At 44.9% G+C, this 15,675-nt stretch overlaps 1 protein-coding gene across 2 annotated transcripts in view; it reads right to left on the reverse strand.

Moving 5' to 3' along the window:
• Positions 1 to 15,675, reverse strand: part of PRICKLE2 (prickle planar cell polarity protein 2) — a 106,968-nt gene that overhangs the window by 21,949 nt on the left and 69,344 nt on the right. For both annotated transcript variants that reach the window (XM_034775584.1, XM_034775583.1), the window contains exons 4-7: positions 14,630 to 14,767; positions 13,079 to 13,282; positions 7,686 to 7,872; positions 3,015 to 3,878 (exon numbers count right to left, since the gene is read on the reverse strand). In XM_034775584.1, coding sequence (XP_034631475.1) covers positions 3,015 to 3,878; positions 7,686 to 7,872; positions 13,079 to 13,282; positions 14,630 to 14,767 — 1,393 coding nt within the window. The remainder of the gene's footprint in view (positions 1 to 3,014; positions 3,879 to 7,685; positions 7,873 to 13,078; positions 13,283 to 14,629; positions 14,768 to 15,675) is intronic.

Here is a 15,675-nt window from a genome sequence, read left to right on the forward strand (position 1 = left end):
GGGGGGGGGGGGGGGGGGGGGGGGGGGGGGGGGGGGGGGGAGAAAAAGCAAAGTAAATCTCTGTGGCTAACAAACCATACTTGGTATTTTCTTTTCAAGGAGGTTTCATGCTTTAGGGACTCCTGAGGAAAGGCCGTTAGCTGCGCCAGATTAGGGTGGTCATCTGATAACGTAAACTACTGTCGACTAAAGAAAAACTCCATTGCACTGGGGTCTGAATCAAACATAAAGCCTGTTTGCAGACTAATGTGTTATATCTCCTAAGCCCCAACAGGCTTATTCCACACACACGCTTTGCTGCAGCCAAGGAATGAAAAGCAAATGTAGTCAGACCAAGCGAATACTGAATATTTCATTTGGATACATTTACAGTTATGGGAAGCCAGCATCATCTCTGGTTTTGTGACTAGTTATTACAATACAATGAAAAGACATGCATGGGGGGGTGAGGGAGAGTGGTGTATATAAAAAGGAAAGGCTAGTAAAATACTAAGCACCATAATGCTCAACTTAAAAAAAACAACACTACACAAATGGGGGCTTATTGTGGGCCTGTCATGGGTTATATTTCAAAGGGTTTTGAAATATTTTTTGGCCCCAGCTGCTGCTTAGGGGAGCTCCTTGGCCTCTTGTGGCTAAAATCCGGCTCTTCTCCAGCAGCTGGCATTAATGATTTTCCTTCTTTTAAAGGAAGGATTAAAGAGCAGTGATGGGTTTGTTTTGAAATACATTAAACCCCCCCCCCATAGAAATAATTATATTTAGTAAACAAATAAGAGAAATCCAAGTGAGGTGAATTCGCGGTCTTGCAATGCTCAACTGTCTTATTAAACCTGTAAATTCTGGGATTTCCCCAGTTAAAGCGGACAGGACACTCTATTACTTGCATGCACCTTTGTCTTACAAACTGTACGGTACTTTCTAGGTTCCAGGGAGGTTGTACTGCTGGCTGTCACATACTGTGTTCTCACTCTTATCTCTGCTTGGTATCTCTGCTTCTGTATAGCTAGACCTGAAGAGGGGCACAAGCTGTCTTCTTTCCTCGCTTGACTATTCTCCAGACACAATAGGGCATGTACCTCAATTTTCCTCCATCCTGCCCTTCTCTCCTAGTCCCGATCAACTAGCATTTACATTGTAAAGACACCTCTCAGATAGACACGTGGTGCATGAGATCAGCGAAGATGCTCTAGCCACTGATCCCCATGGGAGAGAGAAATGGTGGTAGGCTGGTCTCTTGACCTTGTTTCCCCCTTTTGGTCTGACAGCACCCAAGCCTATTGACCATCAGGGCATACTGCAAAGCTTGCCATATCCTCAACGGTTCTGCAAAGAGGCGGAGTCAAAAGTGAGGGGGTTAATGGTGTTAGACAGAGGAGTGATTTCTGGATGAAGCTGAACAGGTGAGGGGTGTGTGTAACTTCTTCCCTTAAGCAAAGTAAGCTGTCATGGGATAAGAGGGAAGGTTCTCTCATGGATCGGTAACTGGTTAAAAGATAGGAAACGAAGGGTAGGAATAAATGGTCAGTTTTCAGAATGGAGAGAGGTAAATAGTGGTGTCCCCCAAGGATCTGTACTGGGACCAGTCCTATTCAACATATTCATAAATGATCTGGAAAAAGGGGTAAACAGTGAGGTGGCAAAATTTGCAGATGATACAAGATAGTTAAGTCCCAGGCAGTCTGTGGAGAGCTACAAAAGGATCTCTCAGAACTGGATGACTGGGCAACAAAATGGCAGATGAAATTCAATGTTGATAAAGGCAAAGTAATGCACATTGGAAACCATAATCCCAACTATACATATAAAATGATGGGGTCTAAATTAGCTGTGACCACTCAAGAAAGAGATCTTGGAGCCATTGTGGATAGTTCTCTGAAAACATCCACTCAATGTGCAGTGGCAGTCAAAAAAGCAAACAGAATGTTGGGAATCATTAAGAAAGGGATAGATAATAAGACAGAAAATATCATATTGCCTCTATATAAATCCATGGTACATCCACATCTTGAATACTGCGTGCAGATGTGGTCGCCCTATCTCAAAAAAGATATACTGGACTTAGAAAAGGCTCAGAAAAGGGCAACAAAAATGATTAGGGGTATGGAACGGCTTCCGTATGAGAAGAGACTAGTAACACTTGGACTTTTCAGCTTGGAAAAGAGACGACTAAGGGGGGATATGATAGAGGTCTATAAAATCATGACTGGTGTGGAGAAAATAAATAAGGAAGTGTTATTTACTCCTTCTCATAACACAAGAACTAGGGGCCACCAAATGAAATGAATAGGCAGCAGGTTTAAAACAAACAAAAGGAAGTATTTTTTTTCACACGATGCACAGTCAACCTGTGGAACTTCTTGCCAGAGGATGTTGTGAAGGCTAAGACTATAACAGGGTTAAAAAAAGAACTAGATAAATTCATGGAGGATAGGTCCATCAATGGCTATTAGCCAGGATGGGCAGGGATGGTGTCCCTAGCCTCTGTTTGCCAGAAGCTGGGAATGGGCGACAGGGGATGGATCACTTGATGATTACCTGTTCTGTTCATTCCCTCTGGGGCACCCGACACTGGCCACTGTTGGAAGACAGGATACTAGGCTAGATGGACCTTTGGTCTGACCCAGTAGGGCCATTCTTATGTTCTTTTGTTTGATCCAGTTATTTAGGGATTTTAGGAGTATGTGCACCTAGCGCAACGGACAGTCAAAACAGAAAACAAAGTATCAATGGAGGTGCCCTCTGGATTCAAACGCAAGTCACCAGCTCCACCACACAGCCGCAGGGCTTCAGACTCTGATTTTTGCATTGCAAAATCAATTAGATTGTTCAACCCCGGAGGCATCCCTACCTTTTCATCATCATCCACATGCATTCCCTATGCTGCTGCAGAGCTCTGCAATTCTACTTCCATACAGCAAACTATCATTTTGTTTTAACGGGTGGATTCACCTACCTTTCTGTCTGGCTGCAGGATTAACAACAGAACATTGTACTAGCCGGTAGTGTCTTACCTGTGGCATTTGAAAGGGCGAGGGACTCCATTGAGCCCCGGGGCGTTTGCTCGGTGGGTGTTAGGTCCTCAGTGAATTTAAGTGCGTTGATTGGATGCCTTGTTCGACACTGTTGGGTAGACCTCCCGCCTTCTTCTTCTTCATCATATTTTGGAACTTTGACGTTTCCTCTGGTTTCATTAAAACTCTGGTTAGACATATCGCTGTAGCTTTCTTGTGACCTAAGCCTTCCTGAGTAATAATCTTCTCTGCACTCCTGGATGAAGCTTCCATTATGACCCTTCATCGCTATAGATGAACTTCTCTTTGGATTGCTGAAATGTTTGGACCATAAATCTGGTTGAGTGCCTGGGACCTGTCCTGGGTTATAGGAAGTCCTTATATTACACTGGCTGAGAAGTTGCAAGGGGCTTTGGGATTGACTTTGCTCCATTTGATTTCCATAGTGGTAGAGTTCATCTCTGCTCCTCCATATGTGCTCTCTATTTAGGCTAGGAGTCTGACTAGACAAACTCAGCAAATCCATCTGTAGCGACAGTGGGTCCACATCTGCAGAAAGTCTATTTGAGGTCACTTGCAGTTGACTGCACTGATTTAACATGTTTTCCTCCACTTTCCCTTTGTTCTTGCCAATTTTGGCACTGCGGCGGGACTCCTTTGCTCTTGCGTTCTGAAATGCTGAATCGGACGAATCCGAGCCGTTAGGGTCATCGCCCACGCTGCATGCCCTTGAACAGAATATCTGCCCTTGTTTTGGTAGGAAAGGTCGACCAAGTAGGGATTTCTTGCACTGAGCACAGCAAAAACAGGTTTCTGTAGCATGCCAATGTTGGCCGTCATAAGTCATCTGGCCCTGGTCAATACCTTTGGGGGGATAAAAAAAACATATAGAAAGTGTAAGAGCGATGTCATGAATTGCAAGTTACTCCCCAGAAATTTCAGTGGTTTCATTGTCTAACAATGCATGAAAGATAAATGAAGAACGAAAGGCCCTGATTCTACCACCTTTCCTCATGTTGAGGGGCAGGCCCATAAAAATAACCCACATATAGGTCCCAATCCTTTGTTAACTTCAATGGGACTACTAAATTGTGTAAAGTTAAGTATAAGTCTTCACAGGTTCAAGGCCGAACCCAGGGACTTACTCAATGTGAGAAAAGGTGGCACAACTGAGTCAGGGGTTATTTCATTTTAAATGGTTATTTCATATTTACAATGGTAGGAACACGAAAGGTTCTTCACAACGTTGTTGAAGTCAACGCAATAAAACCACTAGCTACTTAAAAAACAACAACCCCAAAACCAACAACCCAGAAGAGGTATTTTGTGCTGCTTTCCCAGTTACGAGATGTAGCCAAATATAAACCCATCCCTGTCCTTGACTGCTCTATTCCCTGTAGATTTTAAGACCCAAACTTATTTTAATTAATGTCGCCTCTTCTCTAAAGAGGAGAGGGTAAAGAGACTATGTGAACAATCACCTTGGCTTGCTTTATAGTCAAAATCCATTAGGTAGCAGCCGTACAGGGGATGAAGTTTGCCTTCACTCAGCCCTGCCTGGCTTACTGAGCGAATTAAATTCCTTGTAGGCCTAACAATGAGAATCTCCTCTGAACAAGCAGACTCACGAGGCTTACCAGTCATAGGTTACACTAGCTGTAACTGCAATTGATCACCACCATATCTACCCAAGAATTATCCCTGCCACGTTAGCTCTTCTTTGTACTCACAATGGGAAGCTGGCTTTAAATCATCTCTATTCCCTGAAATCCTCTTTATTAACTGGTGTTAAAGTCTTCACTGCAGACTCATGTGCCGTACCTCCACTCCCCCACATCAGGGTTCAAATTTCAACAAGGTCTAAAGACAGTTTTTTTAAAAATGGGGTAGCCAATGGGAGAGCGGGCAATGGGCAGTCTATCCGTCAGCACTTAACCCACATAACCATTAAACTGAAACACAGTCATTACGTTGTCATTCCAACTTCCTGGGACTCCTGTGGGGAAAATTCAAAATGTCTTTTCATTAACCCTTCCCCGCCTCAACATGTATTGCAAGCAGAGAGCAGTTACTTTGTATTTATGAACAGAAGAGCCTAACACCAAAAGAATTACAACAGACTGGCTCAAAGAGAGGCAGACAAAGAATGTGTGTGGTACATACGTGGCGGTCCTTTTTTTGGTCAGAGATATATGTATTTTTCAGGGGGGTGAAAACAGCTACTGAAGCCACAGTTATAATTCATATTGTTATGTGTCTGGTTACATTGCAATTCTCGAGAAAAAGTAGTTACCTTAGTAACTGCTGCATGATATACCGAATGCTGAGGGCTAAAGAACATTATGAAGAACTCAATTATACATGTGTGTGCAACACACGTTTGCACACAGAGAGTACATTTGACTAATTATATATGTGTGTGTGTATATATATATTCCCATTAACCCGGGGTGGCCAATCTGTGGCTCCGGAGCCACATGCGGCTCTCCAGAAGTTACTATGCGGCTCCCTGTATAGGCACCGACTCCGGGGCTGGAGCTACAGGCACCAACTTTCCAATGTGCCGGGGGGTGTGTGCTCACTGCTCAACCCCTGGCTCTGCCCCAGTCCCTGCCCCCACTCCACCCCTTCCCGTCCCCTTCCCTGAGCCTGTTGTGCCCTCGCTCCTCTCCCTTCCCCCCCAGAGCCTCCTGCACGGAATGAAACAGCTGACCAGGAGGTGTGGGGAGGGAGGGGGAAGTGCTGATCGGCAGAGTTGCCAGTGCTTTGGAGGCGCTGGGAGCGGGGGTGAAGGGAGCTGATGGGGGCTGCTGACGTATTCCTGTGGCTCTTTGGCAATGTCCATTGGTAAATTCTGGCTCCTTCTCAGGCTCAGGTTGGCCGCCCCTGCATTAACCCATTAAAATATGCCCATTAGACCATTTTATTCCAAGCTAGAGCTGTTTTCAGTGTCACTCTTTTCTCCAGTGTAACAAACAAATCACTTCTATTGCATCTGAATGCCAAAGGGAGAAAAGGCAGTGGTCAAAACATCTGCAGTGCACTCTATCAGCTTTTCATTCCGCCACATAGTGCCCTCTCTCCTGAAGCTACCTCCAGGAGAAGCAGGAGGGTTTCCCCCCATCATTTAGAGGCCCTGTTATACACCCCAGTTCTGCAAAGGTCTTAAGATCATGCTTAGTTTTAACTGATATGGGGCTTAAGCACATGTTTACATTATTAATCATTTGTATTGTGGTAGCACCTAGAAGCCCAAGCCCCGCTGTGCCAGGCATTGTACAAACCTACAGTAAAATACATCCCCTCCCTTGAAGAGCTTACAATCTCAGGAGAAGACAAGAGACAGACCGACGGACAGCACAAGGTAACAGCGAGACCAGTGTGATAAGCATAGCAGCTGCTTCTCCAGTGTTGAGTGTTCTGAAGACATCAGAGCAGACATCAGTTTTAAGGAGGGACGTGATAGAGGACAAAGTTAAGCACATCCTTAAGTGCTTTGCTGAAATTTTTTATTCCTCCCTGTTGACTAGTTGGTCATTTCATGTGAGAAAAAGGGTTCCCCACCCCCCACAGTGCGGTACTGCATAAAAACGTGCACTTACCTACGGGGACAAATAAAGGCCTGTCTGTGCATCCATCCATGTAAAGAGATTTTTTTTTTTTTTACAATGCACAGCACTATAGCCAGGCAGATTCCAGAATGTAGTAATGTTAGCTGCCAAGCTCATGTTAACCATTGTGATTAGTACCAGCTTAAGGAATGTTAATGTATCCATGTTTAGGAAAGAAATTAGCTAGCACCTAATGTACAAATGTATTTTTAGAACACCAAAATATCAGCACCAGAAATCTAGATTAAGTCTGCAGTTGTTATTGGTTTTCTTTCTCTTTTCTTCTTGTCTCTCTCTCTTTTTTTTTTTTTTTTTTTTGCTGAGCACATCGCATCTATTTGTGGATTAAAAAAGCAAATTGAAATGTTAATGATTTCTAATGAACACACATTTCCCCTTGGAACAGCTCATTAACCCATATGCTCCCTTTGAAAGCCGGAGTGAGGAGGATCAGCTACAAGTGCAAGAGTATTTAAAAGAAAATGTTAAAATAGACGGTAAATGAGTCAGTGAAATTCTTTGCTATTATCTCCTGACACTGCTTTCCAATGTTTTTCCTGTTTCAAGAAATCCCTCCCTAGCACAAAAGGGGATATGATCAGCCTCTTTTTCTCCTCCCTGTAAAAGCAGTCATTCAAACAAAGAAATTACCTTTCTTGATTCTCCAGGAAAAGTCAGATGTTTGCATCTATAGTTATTTCCTTTCTATACAATCCACAGGGCAGGGACATGGCTGGCAGCAGCTGTACATAGATTTTCCTCGCACCGCGGAAATGCGGCGGTATTGACTGAAGTCCCATACAGCTCCTGCACTGCCAAGTGCTTGCCGAAGGATTTATTGAAACAAGTAACAGTGCCAGAAATGTCCTTTCAAGTAAAAGTCATTTCAACAGGTTGCCTCAGGTGTGTTTTGCTCAAAATATTACCAAAAACAATGAAATAAAAGCACCAGCACAATAAAGCACTATATCACCATCGCAAATGAACCCACATCAAAAGGTGCATGACTTCATTTCCCTCCCCTCTCCTGTTGACGGCTGGCAGGGAAATTTGCCCTTACCTATGTGTTGTGCGCAGGTGTCGCAGTACTCCGCGTACAAAGATTCAAAGCAGTTGCAGCAGTACGGCCTGCCTTCCTTCATGATGTACCTCTGCCCCCCCAGCACTGTTTCGCATTCAAAACAGCAAAAGTGCTTCATGTGCCAGTGTCTCCCTTCGGCCTCGGTGCATTCGTCTGCAAAAATGATCTGGGAAAAGCCGGAGAAGGAAATGAGCCAACCAGGATCGCAGACAGACAGAGAGAGGGCTCAGAACATGGAGATTTGTGTTACACTGGTCATGCCGCTCACCACCACCCGCTTTGTTAGTTTCAGCCTCCTGTTGTGTACTGCCCAACGTGTGGACTGGGAGCTCTCTGGGGGCAGGGAGTGTCATCTTTGTTATTTGTCTGTACTGCACCTAGCACAATGAAGCCCTGCTCCCCGATCAGGATTTCTCAGCACCACCATAATATAAATCGTGGGGGCTGGACATGGGATATGGGGAGGAAATCGAAGTAAAAGAGATGCCTTGGTTTTATTTATAGCCAGGGGGATTGATTTTAATTATGATTTAAATCAGCAAACAGGAAACCTTGATTTAAAATATCGATTTTAATCGTGTTTTGCATTTCTACGTCTTAGTTATTTTCTTAAAGACATGTTGATTCGCATTGATTGGTAACCCCTAAAATACGCTGAATTGCACCTAAATCTTGGCACTAAATTTGGTGCTTCTGTTTGCTACGCACGCGGAGACGTTCTAGCTATACACCTTTATTTAAACAATTGTTTGGCTTAACTCAGAGGTCCCCGATCTTTTTACTAAGGTGACCCACCCAACGGCCATTTGTCTTTCTTGGGAGTAAAGTAAAGAATATCTGTAGTTAGTGAGCTGAACTGATTGTTTCTGGTCACCAGGCCCTTCAAAGTTTTAGAACCTGTAGATCTCATCCTCTCACACCACGGCTGTATCCAGAGATTGGAAGAGGAAAACAGGCTTTCCCGCTCTTTCAGCTCCCAATTGGTTTCTTGAAAGAACTAGTCATAGAACTGAATTAGTGGAATAAACTGAACTGAAGAAAATATTCTCTTTGCACCTGCCGAAAGTGGCGACTGCTGTCAAAAGCTGACTTAGTGTTTTGACAAATTCTGGTTCCAGGTTTTTAGCCAGTGACTTCCACCAGTTCCGTGGTTTGACTCTCTTTAACACTTGGAAGCAAACATGTATTGCTGAATATTTATTTTTGCATTCAATTTAAATGATTTTAATACATTATAAAATATTTAGGTTTTAACACAAGTTGTCAATTTCAGAATTTAATTTTAAATAGGTTTATTTTTAAAAAATAAATCTGGATTTAATTTAAATAAAAAAATCCAATTTGAATAAAAAACTTTTTTTTTTTTTTTTACTTTAAAAAATCATCACATTTTATCCACCCTGTTGATAGCACAATATTGCAGGCAGGAACAGCACTTCACAGGAAAACAAAAAGATTAGATCCTCTAACCAGGATCTTACTGTAGTAATTAGGATCACTGCACAAATTACAATGCAAATAAAGTCATGTTTTATATTAAGGTTCCATTTGTACCTGGTGTATGAAGGGTTAATGAATGATTCATAGATATGGTAAACATGTTACAGACACGAGTAGTATGAGTTGTAGATGCTTCTGAGCACATCAGTGGATGATATGAAGTCAAAGTAATAAGCAACTTATTGACCGGTGGGACTCTGTATTAATAACTGATTAACCATTTTTTAAAACATCTATTAATCATGTATTCACCATTTATAAAGGGAAACAAACAGGATGTGAGAAGTGAGACAGCAGCAGTAACAACAGCAATGTGTAGCACCCCAACAATGTTTTTCATCCACGGACGGCCAATTATTTTACAAAAACGAGGAAGAATCAACATCCCCATTTTATTGATGAGGAAACTGAGGCACAGAGAAATTTGCTGACTTATTTGAGGTTACACAGTGAGTGAACAGCTGAGTTTGAAATAGAGTCTAGGCCTCTTGACTTCTAACAACACTTCTATTCAGTTAGCTACTCTGCTCTGTGACAGAGGGCTAGGAGCAGTACAGTATATTCCATGGAGCAGGTTAATCGGAAGCTTTGTTTTGCGGTTATTTCATATTATTTGTGATTATTGTTGGACGTAGAAGAAGTGTTTTAAAGAGGGAATTGAACAGGTATTTGTACTAGAATTTGTAACAGGACTTTGCAAGGATAAAAATACATGAAAAAAAAATTACTCCGCTTAAAAGAACCAGAAACAGGGCCATTTCAATGGTTAGGAGTTTGCTTTGCATTGGTAAAATTACAAATCTAATTGGATACATAAGGCAATGCTCTTTATACTTGATGTGGATATACAATGAGATTTTTATTGTATACTTGCACAGATGGGATTTAGGATTTTTATAATACTTATGGTTTTCCACACTTCAGTTTTCATAACTCTCAAAGCCAGAACAATTTCCTTTGCCAGCCTTTAAACTGAGATTGACACTTGAGGAATATCCAGAATCAGCCTTGAAGGTTTTTTTGTATATTTGTTCAGCTTCTCATATCCCTTTAATCTCCTCTATTAAGGTCTATTTCCAATACAATGTAGGGTCAAACTCTACATATCATAAGATATAGAACGCTCTCTCCTCCAGTGCAAACGTGAGGTTTCTTCTGGTAGATCTGTGTACAGTGGAGGCACCACCACCCATGACTGGGCTGAAATTGCACCGCTTGGTATGTCATTACAGGGAAGTTACTGAAAAGTTCTCCAATGCCCCTGACCCTGTGAGTAAACCTAGACCTAGGCTAGCGTGACCCTGGGCTGATTTGAACCTCTCATTGCGAATCAAGTGCAAACTTGAAACCAAAGGGAAAAATGTTCATGAACCCTAACAAACTGAAACCACCAAATTTGATATGGCTTTGTGTGTTTTTTCTGGTTTCAGAGTAGCAGCCGTGTTAGTCTGTATCCGCAAAAAGAACAGGAGTACTTGTGGCACCTTAGAGACTAACAAATTTATTAGAGCATAAGCTTTCGTGGACTATCGCCCACTTCTTCAGATGCACGAAAGCTTATGCTCTAATAAATTTGTTAGTCTCTAAGGTGCCACAAGTACTCCTGTTCTTATTGTGTTTTCTCTGCCACTTAGTGCAGAAGTTGAGCTATATCAGGTCTACACACACACACACACGCGCGCCACACACACACACCCAGTCTGTTAGAGGTACACTGTTTACATTGAAATGGGACTCTGTAGTTACACACAACGGAAGGGAAACCTCACACCTTCATGAGGAAAATTTGTTGTTTTGCCTGCATATGGTGCTGCACCTCAGTCCACGAAACTCAGAGCACTGCAGTGTGAGTTTATTTTAATGTTAGTTGCCGTATGCAGAGAGTATCCCACCACCAGCAATCCCATAATACGGTGATTATTTTTCTAAAGGAAGAACCTATCTAGAGGCAAGATTTGACTTCCGCCAGACCCTAGTAACTCAGCAAGCCTGACATCGTTTTTTTGTTTAGCATTTTGGGTCTGTGCATAAAAATCTTTGCCTTTTATCAGTAACCAATCACAGTCCATCTTAGAGCTGAGTAAATAATTCATAACAAGTCATTTACTTTATGAATCAGCCCTTTTTTTCCGGTCTGCGAATACACTGCAAGTCTCTCCGATTTATTCATGATTTAACATGCGTCACATTTTTCCACAAAGTTAGTTTTGAGCTCGGCAATCGGAGCAGCATTGCATAGTCGTGCTTGTCATAGACGCTGGACAATATTGGTTCTGCTCCACGACTGGATGAGCTTCAACGCTTACAATCAGGCTTCTGGTGCAAATTATTGTGGAAAGAGAACTTCAGCTCCACGGGGAGGATTCGAATAGTTCCACAATCCTTGGTGCTACTAAAACACAGTCCCACGAACGTTCATGGGAAGTGAATGTCCTTTAAAAATTGCACCGGGAATGTTCGGCAGTATTTGCTAAGCTCATGACATTACAGAAGAGGGAAAATGATTGGCAGTCAATGCAAATTTGCAGCTCTCAGCTACCTTGAACACAAAGGTACTATGAGGCTCTCTCCATCCAAAAGTCTCCATAGCCATACTGTTCATGCGAGGCCAACCAGGAGGCAGAAGTGGACTGTTCAGTGGACAGCCTGGTCAGAGGACAGGTGAGCTCCTGAGAATCCCCCACAGTTCAGAGTTGCTGAACTGGTAAATAAGCTTCCCTCACCTACACACCACAGCCCCTTATCATGGGCCTGGACTCTGTTTCTCCCCATGGAGTACACAGTGGTTTCTACAGCCCTCCTGCTGTGAGAATCCCCTTGCAAATCTCCCTAAAGAGAAGCTGAGACATGGGACTGGTTTGGCCTAGGGACCGTTCAAGACTACCTGCCTGAGCGGCGGGCCCATTCTCCCACCTCCCTGTCCTAGGAGAGAAGTGGTGCTGGCTGGAGTGAGAGTTGGGACCTACTGACATTGCTAAGGAATTGGGGTCTGAAGGAACCTGAAGAATTCAGTCTGATAAGCCCCTCTATAGCCCTCCCTGACCGAGTTCTGATTTAGGGCTCAGCCATCTCCAGGCTGCGTTGCCACGTTAAAATGTCTCCCATGGCTGACTGTCACTCTGAGTAACAAGCCCATTATTCATGTCTTCTGGTGCCCCTCATTTCATGGGGACATCACGCATTGAAGTCCCCAAATCAACTGAGTTCCATGCAAATGTGGTGTCTTCCCCTTCCCTTTTACCGGTGAAAATTACTGACGGCAGCAAGAAGGCAATGTGGGTCAGAGATGACCAAGAGGGACGTGTGCTGCAGGAATGGAACCCGCAGCACTTCTTTCCTGCAGGAATAATTTGCTGGTCCCCCTCATTTTGACCCACACGGCTCCCTGCCATTGGACTCTGGCTGTAGCTGGAGAGACAGGACCCTCTCGGTTAGGATGGCGAGTCTCCAAGTCTCATGGCCAACGGGCTGAGCACCGGCCATAATTAGTAGAGGTGCAGACTTGAATGGCCACAGGATACCCCAAATCAGTATCCCACAGCAAAACAGACAGTGGTGCTAGAAGCTAGGCGACTTCCCCCGTCCAGTAGTTTCACAGATCACATGGGCCAGTAGCCACGGAGGCAAATTTGGGATGGATGAGCTGAGTTTTTAAAGAGGTGGCTCAGTGTTCTCAGAACTGCTCATGTATTAACGCAAAGTAGCACAATCCTTGAGGGGGCCACTTAGGGATCTGGGGCAAAAATCAGTACTTGGTCCTGCTAGTGAAGGCAGGGGGCTGGACTCGATGACCTTTCAGGGTCCCTTCCAGTTCTGTGAGATAGGTATAGGTATAACACAAGCACCGGACATGAAGTTGAGCTTGTTCTTACCTCGTCACACGCTGCACATCGAGGTTTCAGGCATTCAGCGTGGTGTCTGCCACAATAAATCTTCCCCTCTTGATAAAAGTAGATCAGATCGACCAGCAGCTCATTACAGACTGTGCATATGAAGCAGGGCGGGTGCCAGCAAACGCCGTGGCCTGCTCTGGAGGCAAATACAGCAATGTCGCCTCCACTGATCTGGCCCCCACACTAGTAGAGAAGAACAAACAGGAAGAGGGCTTGTTTGACACTAGTCCGAAGGGGTGCGCCATGTTTCAGAAGCTAACTTACACAACGTGATAAAGCAGGAGCTTCCCCCCACACCCTCCGGCTGACAGCTCATATGTTTGCATCCATCAAATGAAACCTGATTTTGCTGTCACCATCTCTTTGATCTTAGGCTGTGGTTTAGGGCAGCCCGGAAGGTCCCCAGGCGTGACAGCTGTCGCTCTCTGGGCGTTCAAGGCAGCAAGCCTGCACAGTTTCTCCGGAGGACAAACAGAGAATTCTTGGGACACTAGTCGGCTACGATTACTACAGCGTCCCAAAGCTGGCTTGACTCCGGCTACCTTCTGCCGCCCCCGGCTCTGTGGCACTGTCTTTGCGGGCTGGCCAGTCAGATCCCACGGGCAAGCGTGGTGCCCTCAGGGCACGTTTCCTCCCTAGGCCTGTAAGGGGAGATATGGCCTTCCTGGCACAGCTGAGTTTCCGCTGCTCGGGGAACTCTATGGAAGAGCCAAATGGAGCCTTGGCCACCTGGTCACATATCACTGCGCTGCAAAACCAACTGCTTCTGACGACTTCAGATGTAACAATACTGCCCTTTCGCCTGCAGCTTCCTGCACTGGGGCCCCATTCGTCCTCCCTCCATCTCCTGGCTTCTCCCTCTTCCACCAGTCGCCCTTCCCACAACCCACACTCTAAATACCCCAAAACCAACCTCCGCTACCGATCCGGGCTTATTCCTCAACTCTCCCCTCTGGCCCGCGCTGGGCTGCTTCCCGGTGGTTTTCCCACTCTGGCTTCCAGCCGGTTCCCTCATTGACACGCTGGGCGTGAGCTCAGACTAGCTGCCTCAACCCTGGTTTGGGGTCAAGAACCGGTGTTGCAGGAGTGGTTCCTCTGGGGAGCACAGGCTGGAGATTAATCGGGAGTATTTCCAGCTGTGAGGGTGGCAGGATGGGTTGGGACGCCTGCATGAAATTGACACCACTGCCTGCTACCTGACCTGGGAAACCCCGAAAACACCCAGCCCGTTCCCACTCGGGAGCTAGTCAGTTACCTAAGGGTTAAATTCAGCCTTCTGGCAGGAGAACCTGGATGCAGAGGTAGAGAGACTGCAGGCATGCCTGTGAATACCAGGTGCATGCATTCCTTCTCCATAGGCACAGGGGGATCAGACTTCCCAGGGCCCGACACAGGGACAAGAATGGCTTACTTTCATTTACAACAACCCAAGCTAATGTATATCGGTGCTTTCCACGAGGTAGTGAACCCCATGTGACTCAAAGGATGCCACTGGGCAGAACAACAACATGTCCCGTAACTGGCACTTACCTGTTCGCAAATAGCTCCGGTCATGGTGACGGGGAACGGTCGAACATTGCCTCTCCCTAGATTCTCCCTTTTCCTTTGATTGCTGAAGAGTTTGAGCTCCCTTTTCTCTTCCTCATCCAATGAATTACAATAGCGGACCTAAGAGGCAAGCAGGGATATTTTGCTTTACCATGAACAGAACCACAAACGGACCTGGTGTTACTGTGCCTGCTATTTTCAAAGCTCGGCTGATTTACTGCCAAGTGAGAACGACTCCCCTGAGACTCGGCAGGGGTGATCTGGAGTAAAATGCAGTTATGCTGATTCAGGCTGGTTCAGGAACTGGCCCAAGTTTGGAAAGGCTGAGACCAGGAGCGCTCTTTATAATCCAGTGGCAGGATAGTCATTTACTTCATGCCGGAGGTATTAGAGCAGCCCTGTAATGGTTCAGCCATGGCTCTCCTGTGACACCCACTCTTCGTAAGTTTATGACGCGGTACTAATTATTTGCTATGGGATGAAGACGCTATGTCCAGCTTCAGCGAAGGATGTATTAGAGATTCCAATTGTTTGGGGGGAGGGTGGGCAGGAAACGGGCGGATGTAAACAATCAAATTTATAATCTCACCAAAAGTTCGGCGCACGAGAGGTTTCCACAGCTCAGATATTATTTTCGTGCTTACAGATTTGATCGGAAGCTAATTTGATCCCAATGGAATCGGGTTATGGCATTTGGGGAGAAATGTTACCGCCGTGAGCAGTAACAGGCCCAATCCCACATTCCTTACTCACGGGAGTAGAGTCATCGAATTAACTGAGTTTCAATGGGAAATGGACGCCTAACTCCCTCCCTGGTTGCAGAAAAATTCCAGGATCAGGCCCCTAACTTGTAACAGCAACTGACGTATTTAGTTATTGCCAGGCACTGCAGATTGTCAGCGAGCTGCTCAAGCTTAAGGCCTACAGGATTGGGCCCTGAAGGATTTGACTCTGTCCTCACCGGTGTTCGGAATTCTCCTGGATTCTGATAATACTGCATTGTATTAATATGGCATCTTGCCAGGCAC

The sequence above is a fragment of the Trachemys scripta genome, chromosome 7 (genome assembly GCF_013100865.1).
Source record: "Trachemys scripta elegans isolate TJP31775 chromosome 7, CAS_Tse_1.0, whole genome shotgun sequence".
NCBI classification, from domain to species: domain Eukaryota; kingdom Metazoa; phylum Chordata; order Testudines; family Emydidae; genus Trachemys; species Trachemys scripta.